The 12955-nt window shown below is 43.0% G+C and overlaps 1 protein-coding gene across 1 annotated transcript in view; it reads right to left on the reverse strand.

Annotated features, from left to right (window-relative positions):
• Window positions 1–4803, reverse strand: part of LOC108578720 (transmembrane and TPR repeat-containing protein 1-like) — a 175595-nt gene extending 170792 nt beyond the window's left edge. The window contains exons 1-2 of the mRNA XM_017942098.1: window positions 4742–4803; window positions 4100–4277 (exon numbers count right to left, since the gene is read on the reverse strand). Of these exons, the coding sequence (XP_017797587.1) occupies window positions 4100–4277; window positions 4742–4803 (240 nt within the window). The remainder of the gene's footprint in view (window positions 1–4099; window positions 4278–4741) is intronic.
• Window positions 4804–12955: the final 8152 nt, after the last annotated feature.

Below are 12955 nucleotides of genomic sequence, written 5' to 3' on the forward strand. Positions count from 1 at the left end.
GAATTTTACTGCAATCGGGAAACAGTCGGTAAACACAGGCTCGATTTATCAGAGAGATGCTGAATCCAGCCAGAATCGGAAGCACACACGTGGAAACGGTTGGAAGGAAGAAGGGTATGGCCGCGATATCCGCTCTTACGAGCAGCCGCGAAGAACTCGTGCAAGGAATAGGCTCGTTTCCGCGTCGATACGGCCAGCCAGTTTCCCTTCCGGGTACTTTAGCAATCAATTCGCGAGCAGGCTGGAAAGACTGACCTATATAGCAGGCCCTGAAACCCGTGATAATCGATCGATCGCGGAAATTTTCGCGCGTTTCCCTACGAACGCGACGCGAAGTCCAGGGACGGTCGGTGACCCTCTTCATGCCTATGTCTCTTCTCTATCTCTCTCTTGCTCGTGTCTCTCTTCCGAACCGGTTCATCCTTTGTTCACCTCTGGGGTTTACACTAGAAACAGCCGCTTCAGTGCTGTTGTACTTAATTAACGCGCTTCCTTTCAGCGCCCGGTCGAGGGCTTGATCCGACAGCCAGAAACCGGTCGTGCTTTCACCGCTTGATCATTTCGGCAAACAGCCGCCCGACCCGCGCAAACTGATTCGACAAGGAGGATACGTCCCGTTGTCCCCCCACGGTCATTGACGAGCGCGCGACGCCTCACAGACGTGTACGTACGGGGTGTCCGAAGTTTTAAGGGATGAACTTCGGGAGTGTGGACAGAGATTGTGCAAACATACGGCACTTTGTACCGTCGAATTTTATCCGATTCGGAAGTCAATGTTCTTGGTAATCCGCTGAGCATTACGAGTGTACATTTGCGTTATACTTTAGTCAACTTACTGTATACACATGCAGTATACATACGTTTTGAATTTCGCGCCAAAATGGTGTCGACGTTAATTGAAAAAAAGAAGAGTATGTATGCGAGATAACTCATTACTCAAGGGTGCAAATGTGCGAAGAAAACTCACTGCTTAAAAAATGAAGGATTCATCACGCATATGTGCAAATTTGCGAAGAAAACTCTCCTCAAAGGGTTAAGCACTTTATACAGTTTAGTATAAAAATATAACGATTAGTGTCTCCTGTTCACTTTACAGTATGTTATATTTCATTCTACATAAATTTATATTTCTGAAATTTGTAAATAAATGGGAAACTGGACAATACACTTACGGGACATCCTGTAGACACGTATAGAGACGTGGCGTCGTTTAGACATGACACGTACACGTATACCGTGAAATGGCGCATCGCGACGAGAACCGAACTGACCCAAATCAGCACAAAGAACACCAACGCCATTCGACATCGCGATAAATGGCTGTTCGAGCACGATCAAAAGACTCTGTCTTTGGGGAGAGGGCCTTTTCGTGCGATAGCTGGTCGTTCAACTTGATTAACGCTCACCTCCGGCGTTGTTCGATCGAGGATTCAATCCGGAACAGGGTTTAATGATTTTGGTAAACAACGCCTGCTAGGACAAACACAGGGATTCTGCGTCTGTTGTCGGAGCAGTGGCTGAATAGCAATATGATGAGGCTTACCTCTGGCGAATCGGATAGAACCGATGAGAACTGTAATTTCGATTGGACGACGTAGCACAAGCAACGTATTACACTATATCGCGACATCATCGATGATTACTTTCTTTTACACGAAAGAACCGAGAGATTGTTTAAGAGATTTTTCGTTCGTTAACTGTATCTTCCTTACGGGAGTCTATTATGGCACAGGTGTTGTGCTATGGAATATAATAGAAGCGATGGGTGCAGAGATTCTATATTGTAACTTCATCGATGATTACTTTCTTTTACACGAAAGAACCGAGAGATTGCTTAAGAGATTTTTCGTTCGTTAACTGTATCTTCCTTACGGGAGTCTATTATGGCACAGGTGTTGTGCTATGGAATATAATAGAAGCGATGGGTGCAGAAATTTGCGATTTAAAAAGTAGATCCTCGATTAGGATAAGGAAAAAGTTTGATAATCTCGGAAAATCTAGGAAAACATTTGACATCTTGCAACAAGACTTGAGTCTTCTGTGTTCATCACGAATCTAACGCAGATAACGAACGTAGCAAATGTAGATTTGGCAATTAGAGAGAATGTACAGAAGAATTTAATGCGCGAGTTACGCGCGAATATCCGATTTCTTTGCTCGCCAACGTGATGCAAGCATGACATCACAATAACTATGTAGACAATAAAGAGTCGGTTCGCACGCAACACGCTGCACATGCATCGACGAGAGCACGCACGCGATATACCAGGATATAGTGCGTGACCAGCAAGCGGTCTTTGGCATGTAATGAACAATCCACCCCTGGAAATCGATAGGGCGAAGAGACGATAATCCTGACCCGAAAGACTGCATCTTACGTTAGTGATCTTTTCGAAAGAAATAGCTTACGATCGTTATTATACGATATTCGTAGCAGAAAAGTTGACAAACTACGTTTATCTATGGAGACATTTCCTTGCAGAATTGATAATCTCGAAGTTTGTAACATGCAAATTTCATAGTTGCGATTGAGGCTATTGCTACGCAAATCTCAGTCACGTCAAATGAAAAGTAGACTCGTGACCGGCGATCATTTTCGTCTCGGACAATCTATTCCATGCGATAGCTGTCAGGAACTTGTGGAAAGGAATAGTTGGATTTCAAGGAAAGGGATAAAAGAGCGCCAAGAACAGAAAAAGCATGGGATTGGTGCAATCAGTATGTGGGATCAATCTGCGACACGGTCTAGTTAATTGTAGAATCGAACGTAATTCGGAGATCTATTGGACTAAATGTGCAATTCGATAGGCATGGATTTGGTTAAAGAATTCACTTGGGCCACGAATTGTCTTACTCTAGGGATGAATTTTGATGCAGACTTGGTTTAAAAGTTGACTTGGACTGGAGGTTGACTTAACCTGCAGATCTCAGGAGTCCTAAGGCCCTAAACGCCTCAAGGTCCCAGGGATCACAAAATACCTAAAGTCCCAATGTTACAGGAGTTTCAAGGTTTCAAAAGTCTCAAAGTTTCAGAGGTTCCAGAAATCGCAAGGTTCCGAAAGTCCCAAAGTTCCAGAAATTCCAAGGTTCTAAAAGTTCCAAAGTTCAAAAAATTTTAAAGTTCTAAAAGTCTCAATATTACAAGAGTTGCAAGATTTCAGGAGTCTCAAAGTCCCAGAAATCCCTATGTTCGAAAAGTCCCAAAGTTCCAGTCATTCCAATGCCCCAAAGAGTCCTATAGCTTTCAGAATTCCCTTGAACCAAGTCGATCCCTGGGCCAAAGCAACCCCTAGACTCTGCCTTCCTTAGGTCAGATCGATCCTCTTACCAATTAGATCCTGAAACCTTATATCCACGTAGCAGATCTTATCTGTTTCTCGTAGCTAATCTCCCATGTCAGACTATACATCTAACGGTAAATTCACCCAATCCTACACTAACAATTCTTACATTCTCCCCGTACTTATTATTATCCTAAATGCCTACTAAAATTAACCAACCTAATAGTTTACAAAACTCAATCCATACACCTGCAATTTCATACACAATTAATAGCCTTTCGCGGTTACCTTCCCTCTTCGCAATCCTCTTTAAATCTACACCCTCTGAAATAGCAGATAACCGGCAGAAGTGATGAGCACGGTGTCACTATTATGCTTAAGCTGAAGCAGGTTACGTAGACAAACATTATCGCTGACGTTGGAGTTCATTGTTCTTGCTCATCGTGTGCGCGTTGCGACGTGAAGTACAAGAGACTCTTCCCACTGATCGCGTTCATATATCCCTCGATCGGCTTAAGATAAATTTGCCGCCATGGCAAGGGAAGATTCCGGATTAGTTTCTGCACTGATCTCGAATTACTGCACGCACTAAACCTAACATTCCTGAACCACGATCGTGAATGTGATTAGGACAACTATGACACGTCGCTTCTCTAAATTTTACACTGCTCTAGCTTCTCTTCGTCTGTCATGTTTGAAAAAAAAAAAATTTCTCGCTCTTATTGCACAATACGAAAAGTATCAAAGGCTCGTTGGATTTCATCGTTGAAGACGTGAAGGGTTAACAGCTGAAAACGTTTCTCTCGACTGTTACTTACCGCTTCAGTATGTACAGGATGAGCAGCAAACAGCAGGCCTGTCAGAGCAGCAAATCCTGGACGCAACGACGCCACCGCTAGGCTCACCCTTGTGACCAAAACGCATGCAATGGCGTGCAGGGCAATATTCGTCGCGTGATACCAGCTCGGCTTCAATCCTGACATCAAGTAGTTTAACCTGGAAATACGGAAAGGGAAAAAATTCAAATCTGTTGTGAACGTCATTTCACAATGTAAGAATATATGTATATCTGATAAATTTTGTATTTTAAAAATATACTAGCTTCCAATTGGTTTAGATTTTCTAATACAACGAAAGGGTTAGTTTCGAATAATACTCTTAATAATAATCTAAAAAAAATTACATTGCAGGAACATTATAAGAAATATTTCCAATATCGTGGATTGTAATTTTCACGTCATTTGACGATAGCACTGAGCAACGTTCGATCGAATTCTTGTATAGGGTAGGAGAATGGAGACGCTTCTAATTCCGGTCAGTGCTCGTAGCAAAGTATCGTCGTAAACGGTTAATTTCGTTTGATCTAATTGGCCGATAATTGAAACCACGCAGTCCTGATGGGAGCCTAAGTGAAATCAGTGAACCATGATCGTAATTAGATAATTACAGCCACGCGTTACCTATTAGAGTTTATTCTGTCTTCAGAGGCGGCTAAGAATCCGCGATCGCCGTTTGTTGGCATTATTGTCAGAATTTACAGCGGGTACGCGAGAAATTGTTGCTTGAAACTCGCAATCGTTCGAATTTCTTTGCAATTTCCTGTAAATTCCCAATTTCTGTGCCTACTCCTTATCGTAAATTTTTTCGTACGCTCTTTAGTCATTTTCAGAAGCTTCCCAACTATTGTGCACTTTAATAATAAAAGAAATCATAATTCTGCAATTATCTTCAGCCAAATTTTCATTAGAATTTCTTTGCACTATTCCTGTAAATTCCTAATTTCCATACATTACTCTCTATCATAAATTTTCAGAAGCTTTCAGAAGCTTTCAACTATCGTACACTTTCATAAATAAGAAACTCATAATCCTGCAATTATCTTCGTCAAAATTTCAGCGGATCAAATTTTCGCTACAATTTCTTTGCGCTATTCCTCTAAATTCCTCATTTCTGTAGATTACTCTCTACACTAAATTTTCAGAAACATTCAACTACTAGACACTTTAATAAAGAAAAGAATCATAATCCTGCAATTATCTTCATCCAAATTTCAGCGGATCAAATTTTCACTACAAGTTCTTTGCACTATTCCTGCAATTCATAAGCTTTCAACTATTGCACACCTTAATAAAAAAAAGAAATCCCGCAATTATCTTCATTTTCCCAAACTTTCAACTAAACCGAGGACAAACAGAGCGAGGTGCACTTTCGTCCCAGGCAAAACCTTTACCGTTTCCATAAGTACAGAACCTCTCGTCCCATTCTCCGATCCCCCGTCGCGTCAATAGCCCGCATCAGCTAGCCAATGGAGAAATCGGAAAACAACGAGCGCGGTCGTCTTCCCGTTTATAAGTACAGGGGGATTTGAAGCGCGCCCGCGGTGAAGTTTTCACGGGAATCCGCTTAAGTTGACCAAGATAATCGGATTGGAGAAAACCACTCCATACATCTATTCCCTCGGTCCCGTCCATTCACCGCAACCGGTGTACAATTTCTTTCTTGCTCTCTGCTTTTCCTACCCCTACACCGACTCCGATTGCTCGATGCGCGCCACGTGTTTCGCTTTTAATGAAAGTGCCCTATGAAACTTCCAACCAATCCCCGTTCACCCCCTCCAAACCCACTCCACTATTTCATTTCATGGCTATCGATCATCGAATACTTTATTTCCTCCGTTAGACACGCTCGTCGATATTGCCGGAACATCAATTCTAGTTATAGAGAAACGCGCGAGTGGAACAGGCGAGAAGGTGTGCAACGACGTAGAGAGAAAGAGGGGGGAGGTTTTCCGGAGGTGGAGGAGGATGAAAAATAGGTGAGACAGCGAGCCACCATCAAGGACGAAAACAAACACCGTAGCTGCTGACGTGGCTGGGTAATAATTTTGAAAGTCTGCCGACGGCATAAGTTCGACGCCCAGGGCGGACCTGAGCTTGGCCCCGTTCCAGGTGTCAAGGATCCCGGTCGACCCGGAGGCGTATCCTGTCGTCTCCTTGGCCCTGGATCAACCAAAGAACTCGGACGTGTCAGTTGCCAGTTTGTACGCAGATTTTACTACGAACTTTATGGGATGTCGATGGACGATCCCTTTCTCGGGGTGTTCCTGCGAACTGGTGTGTATGTAGACGTAGCTAAGCGATGAATTTAGTTGGATCAGACGCGAACTTTATATGGGATCGGTGTAGGTTTCGTCGAATGCAGGTTGTTCCGTCGCGCAGGTACGGAACGCATGGGGTCTTCGTTGACCGGGTTTATGACACGCTCGCACCAGAAGAACGCTTCGTAGCTCCGCGAAAAAATAAGTAATTTCTTACAGAACAATGCCTTTAGAATTTCGACTTTTCCGCGTCCTCGATAACCGAAGACGTGTCATAAACCAGGTATTACTGAAGGGTCAATCCACACGCGCGTATAACGGCACTCTCGGCCGAGGGTTGACCTGGCGGGAATTTCCGACGCGTCATCGAAGGACAGCGAAGATTCCACGCACCCACTCCTTTCAAGGAAAAGCGCGCTAAGGGCGCAATGGGTGACACCTAAGAGGCACGTTCATTGGTAATTTGTGCGTCCGTGAAAAACGAATCAGCGTGCCTTCTTTGCGGGGGAGTCACGGCGGACTCCAGAAAAATTCGGGGATCGAGAAACACATTCGCAAGGATTCTCTCGTGTGAACAACACATTCTCCAGCCATTCAACGAGACACAAGTAGGAGTCGCGATCGAATACTCGAGTTTAAAACAAAGTCGTCAATCGTTCGTGACGCACTCTAAATTTGCTAACGTTCGAGCAAAGTAAATTTTTGAACTAGTTACCCAAGATTAATTTGGCGGGTAACAGTCGTGAGCGCGAACATTTTGAATAATCAAAAGAAAACGCGACGTGACACAGGTACTTTTCATTTTTCTTCCTTTTTGTAGTCTGTGTGTGCAATCTATCGTACAATAATAGTTAAACTGTGATAGCTTATATCGACCTGAGAGTGAATACTGTTGAAAGTTTTTGATTGATTGGAAGAAACAACACTGTTAATACGTTATTTATTAAAACAGTGGAATATGCTAATGAATAAAACTGTACGATCAACTTTTGTGCCGGCCCTGAGCGTGGGTGTGTAGTTGGGGTACGGCACTAGACTGACTGATTTATTTCTTGGAGTCCTCAGGCCAGCAAGGGATGCAATAAAACCGAGATCAAGGAACTTTCCCCGCTTACGCGCCGAGAGAGGTGTGTATGCGCATCTTAACGGCGAATTCCAACAAATACACCTAGTTATTTAGCTTGCATCGCTAAATCTGAATGTTAGATGCAGAAAATCGTTCTTTTTAACGTGATTTTTCAGTCGTTGTTGGTACAACTTGTTATGTCATGCGTTTCTTTTCTTTTGGTAGGAATACCGGTTTCCTTGATTATTTGTCTGCTCTTAGGTATTTATTTTGCAAACTCTCCGTTGGTTTTATGTTGGGCCCAGAAACTGTGCTCCATAATTGACAGGCACTTTCCATTCTTACAGACTATCATTCAGGATATAAATATTAACGTCCACTTTTCAATTTCAAAGACATTTCAATTCCATGTTTAGAGTTCGTAAGAGGTCGAACGATTTGTTTGCTAATCAAATTTTCCTCCTTTCTTCCCATAATTTAATAACAGTAAAACGCGATATGCTGAAAAATAGCGAATTTCGACCGTATCGAAAACTTGCCGCAATTCTAGTAATAAGTCCTTAACAAAGTTAGCTAACTTTATTTCAACTTGCGAATAACGTTGAACATTAAATAAATTTCCGTTCGAAAGTTATTCTTGTTCTCTCTCCATCCTCTGATACCAGGTACAATCACCTTTCCAGTTTTACGTATTATCGGAGGAAGTTTTTGAATTTCCTCGGAAATTATACGAACTCTTCAGCAAAAGCAGTCGCGTGTCTATCAATTAATTTCCAATAGAATTTCAAAATAAATCCTCCGAACAACTTCACAGTCGGTAGAAAAGAGAAAACTGGAATAATCAGCGAACGTTTCATTATTCACTTGACGCCTGCACACGAAGACAGCGCAGAATTAAACTGACCTACGTTCGTATGTTCGGTAGCCTGGAGGCGTCCTCGTGGCGATCCACAAACGTGATGTTTAGCATATAAATTGAGAGGTACGTTCCGGCTAACGCAGTTACTTTTATCGTCGGAACGAAGGAAGATCTAGCCGAAGAGATCAGGCAGATCGCTTTTGAACATAAAATATCATTCCATGAATAAATCCCTTTCTGGCGCAGGCTCATTCTTGAGCACACAACGACAAAACCCTAGCCCCAGCTATGTATTCACAAACGGATGCCCTCATTTCCGGGCGTCCACGGTATGTATTTAGCAAACGGAGACCGACTAGCGTTCCGAAACATTTCCGAGACGCAATCTCGTTTCACAACGCGCGAGGATACGCTGTCGCCTAGACGGCGTAAAGGGTACGAGGGCTGCATATTTAGGATCTTCCTGTTTGCACTTAAAGGGCTTCCTAGCTGGTGACGCACGAGTCTCCGGTCCTCGTTGTTCTCTCAAGTGCGAGTGTCGCTCCAGATTCGCCGTTTCCTTCGGTTTCACTTGATTGTTTACACGGATTCGGTGTAAACTGAGCACTGGTAAATGGACTCTCTTGCGTCGGTCCGACGAATCACAACGCTATCTCGCCAATTGTAAAATTCCAAGATTTACCGGCAAATACGGGCGTCGATGTTTATCTTACGATTAATTGCAAGAATATTTACATTCACATCTGTGTAATATACAATATTTCCTTTCCATTCCGTCCAATCTACTCTCGCGTTCGAGTTCGCAAGACTGAAATACAAGGAACACATTTAGCGAAATTAACGCATTGTGAAAATTGTCGAGAAGATTTTTAGTAATGCGAACAGCTTCGAGAGGCAGATTATTCGAACGTAACGTAAACGGTAGCAATGGTAAATTAATCCCAGTCACGCACCACTGTCACATCGAGCAGAATTCCAGGAGCAGCGGTGAAATTCACAAATAAAGCGGAATTCAATATTAGTTCGGTCCGAGCGGAAGGTTAAAACAGGTATCGCATCGAACGCTACCATATTACGTCACCGCCGGTTTCCGTATATTACGACATATCCATTCCGCGGCAATATTCGTTCGATATTATGACGAGCAATACCCGAGGGAACGATGGGGAGATCATACTCGAAATGACACACGTAATCGTGCCCCATGTGCACGGTACCGTAAAACAAAACGAGCTATTACGTAGTTCGACGTGTCCACGCGGCTGATCTAACGTTCATTACCGAATTCACAATTTCAGAGTACAAAGTGACCAGCCGAGGGACTTGCCGCTTCTCTCCAATCATCTCGAAACACCGTTCGAATTGTGGATTGAAATTTCGTCGAACGAAATGTTGAAGGACGTAGAGGGACAGAGGTGGAAAAAGGAGAAGGAGCGACGGGATAGGGAAAAAGGGAGAAGGACGGACAGTGAGGATAGATGGGCACAAAGGAAGGTCGTTGCATTGCCACCGAGAGGAATCTATTTGAACACCGTTCACGACGTAATTAGGCATTCAACCGATTCGGTCTTAAGCGCTTAATCGGCTTTGTTTCAACCTGACATCCTCTTAAACGCACGGCAAGCCTGCCTGCCCTGACTTCCGTGCTGTTCGTGCCACGGAGCCGTTACTTGTTGACAAACGACGCTTACATACTTTCGCCGCGAACCGACTTACTCCGGCCGAAATAGTTTTCCGTGAAATATTAAAACGTCCGGGATACCCTTTAAGAAGTTGATTATATTACCGCGTTCGAGCACCCGGAAGCTCGAACATGTTTACATATCGAAGTCGAGGAATAGGGGTGGTTTCTCGGGGTATCGTTTCAGGGCCTCGAAAAAAGCTTGTGTATTTTGTAGACTCGTTAAAGAAGTCGTGTCACGCGGTCGGGTCGCGTTTGAATGGCTTGTAACTATTGTGGTACGAAAATGTAGGAGGTGTTTCGACAAGGTTTTAGCTTTGTGAAAGAAGCGTTACTTGTGTGTATCGAAATGAAATGAAATTGTCGTTACTACGGTAGACAGTTTATTGGGACAAAAGTGTACGTTCGGTAAATTTCTCATTGCGAGTTTTATTCCCTCAGAGTATTAACCCTTTGCACTTCGAATTTTCTTTTCAGTTCCTTTCCGATAACTCCGCAGTATTTCAAGTGTCTTATTTAAAATGTGCTTCAAAGGACAATTGCTTCATTGATATACACTACCGGCCAAAAGTTTGGAATCATCTCCCACTTTTCATCAATATTAAATCTGCTGCAAATTTCTTATAGATTTGAAGTTTATCTCAATTCTACATTTATCAATTTATCTCGTATCAATTGATTCGAACGATAAAAAATTCTCAAAGTCGCTGACTTTTTTCTGGAAATTTTTCTGTAAATTGCAATGCTCGGTGATTCCAAATTTTTGCTCGGTAGTGAATATGACAATTTTCTGTAACAATTGCACTTTTTTTCTTTACAAAAAAGGGTCATATACGTGTAATATTGCTTATCAAAGTATAAAAAGAAATATTGCGAAATATAACACATATTTAAACTGGCAATTTAAAATGTGTGACTCGACATAGGAGTACCTGATAAAATTGACGTCGATTCACACTCGAGAGGAGTGCAAAGAGTTAAGATGAACGTGAAATTTTCTAAATATCCTGTGAAACGACACAGTGTAAATACTGCTCGAATAACGAGGAGAAATTCGACAAATTCGACTCGAACGAAATATCCCATGACACCAGGTGGAAATAAAGCCGAGAACATTTTCACTGAATCGCCCGTGGAAAATATTTCGTTTCCCTTGTTACAACTCTCCCTGTTCCTTCGTCTCCTTCCGGTTAGACGAGGCTATAAATTTTATCAACACCAAACCGGTCTGTAACGTTCTTCTTTCTTTTCCCCTCTGGTGTACGGCAATTTTGGCAACGCGTTGCAGCGTGAACCGAGCGAGGGCTGGTGACCGCTGACATTTCCAAAGCAAGAATACAATATGATGAACTAAAACTGTTATTCGCGAGCGACCGCAGCGAGACCTGATACTAACTGTTCGACCGCAACTACCCTCTTACTACTGGCTAACCACGACCGGTTCTATTACTACTGTTTGACCATGCTGGACGGTAACTGTTAGCCAACCACTGGACGGCCCCCGATCGATACTTATTCCTACTCTCTTCCGTCATGCATTCACCGGCACTCGTGTGTTCGCCATGTGCGCGCCAAGGACGAGAAAAGTTTCTCCCCTGCGTTCTGACCGTGATTACTCCCGACACCTCCTTCACACCGCGTCACAGTCTATCCCGTGTTTCGGGTAATGAAGCCTCGCGTGCATGACGTTTTACAATGGGAGAGAGGGGAAAAAATGAGACAGACACGTGTTTAAGCTTTCGAGAAGAATGAAAGGTGAGAAGGGTGTTTTGAAAGAGTGGCGAATTTTTAATGATGTCACCGGTTGATAGGGAAAGTGTTTAATTAAGTGGCGGTGGAATTATTTAGAGTAATTTTCTTTCTTTGTTTTTTGTTTGTGTTGGTGGAGTAGAGCGAGTTGGACGTGGAAGGGAGTTTTGTTTAACCCCTTGGTTTCTATGGAGGAGATATCTTGTATGATTTTTTATTCGGACGTGATATCTCGTTCAGAGCGTTGCATATTTGATCGCGAGATATCTCGTCGAAGGAGTCACTGCATTGGGAGATGTTTCGTCCAAAGCGTCGCGAGATATCTCGTTGAAGGCGTCACTAGGTCCCGAGATATCTTGTCCAAAGCGTCGCAAAATATTTAAACTAAAGCATCGCGAGATATCTCGTCCAAAGCGTCTCTGGGTCGCGAGATATCTCGTCCAAAGCATCACTGGGTCGCGAGATCTCTCGTCCAAAGCGTCGCAAGATATTTCATCCAAAGCGTTGCGAGATATCTCGTCCAAAGCGTCGCAAAATATTTAATCTAAAGCGTCGCGAGATATCTCGTCCAAAGCGTCTCTGGGTCGCGAGATCTCTCGTCCAAAGCGTCGCAAGATATTTCATTCAAAGCGTCGCGAGTTATCTCGTCCAAAGCGTCACAAGAACGTCATCACCTCGCATACTTCGTCCACAGATGCAAAGAGTTTAAATAATATATCTAATTTTTCTAGTATCCTGCATATTAAATTGACCAGAATGTTATAGACAAGAAACAACAAAGGAACGCGAGCTTTATTCTGCATCTTAAAGTATTTATGAAAAAAGTTTGCGTTTCTGGTAGCCGGGCAAAAGCAGTAGAATAGAATCGTATGTGGAGAGGCAAGGGGAATCGAATAGTACACGAATAGACACGATAATGGTGGTAGTAGTATCGGATCGTGTCTTGAAAAACAAGTAGAATCGGATCGTGCTCAAACAGACCAAGTAGAATCCCATCTCCAAGGACCAAACGTAAAGGAAAAGTCTTAGCAATGCCAAAATAACTGACAGTTCATTTAATTTAAAATGCTTCTTCACTTTACAAAGACGCGATACATAATACTCCCAGAGTTTTTTAAAACTCGAAATACTCTTGGTACAACGTTACCAGAGAAATATTTATAAGCAAATGGCCGAGAAGAGATATATATTCGATGATGTTTAGCTCCAAAGACCTCATAAC

Source organism: Habropoda laboriosa, unplaced genomic scaffold, assembly GCF_001263275.1.
Source record: "Habropoda laboriosa isolate 0110345459 unplaced genomic scaffold, ASM126327v1 scaffold28, whole genome shotgun sequence".
Classification (NCBI taxonomy): domain Eukaryota; kingdom Metazoa; phylum Arthropoda; class Insecta; order Hymenoptera; family Apidae; genus Habropoda; species Habropoda laboriosa.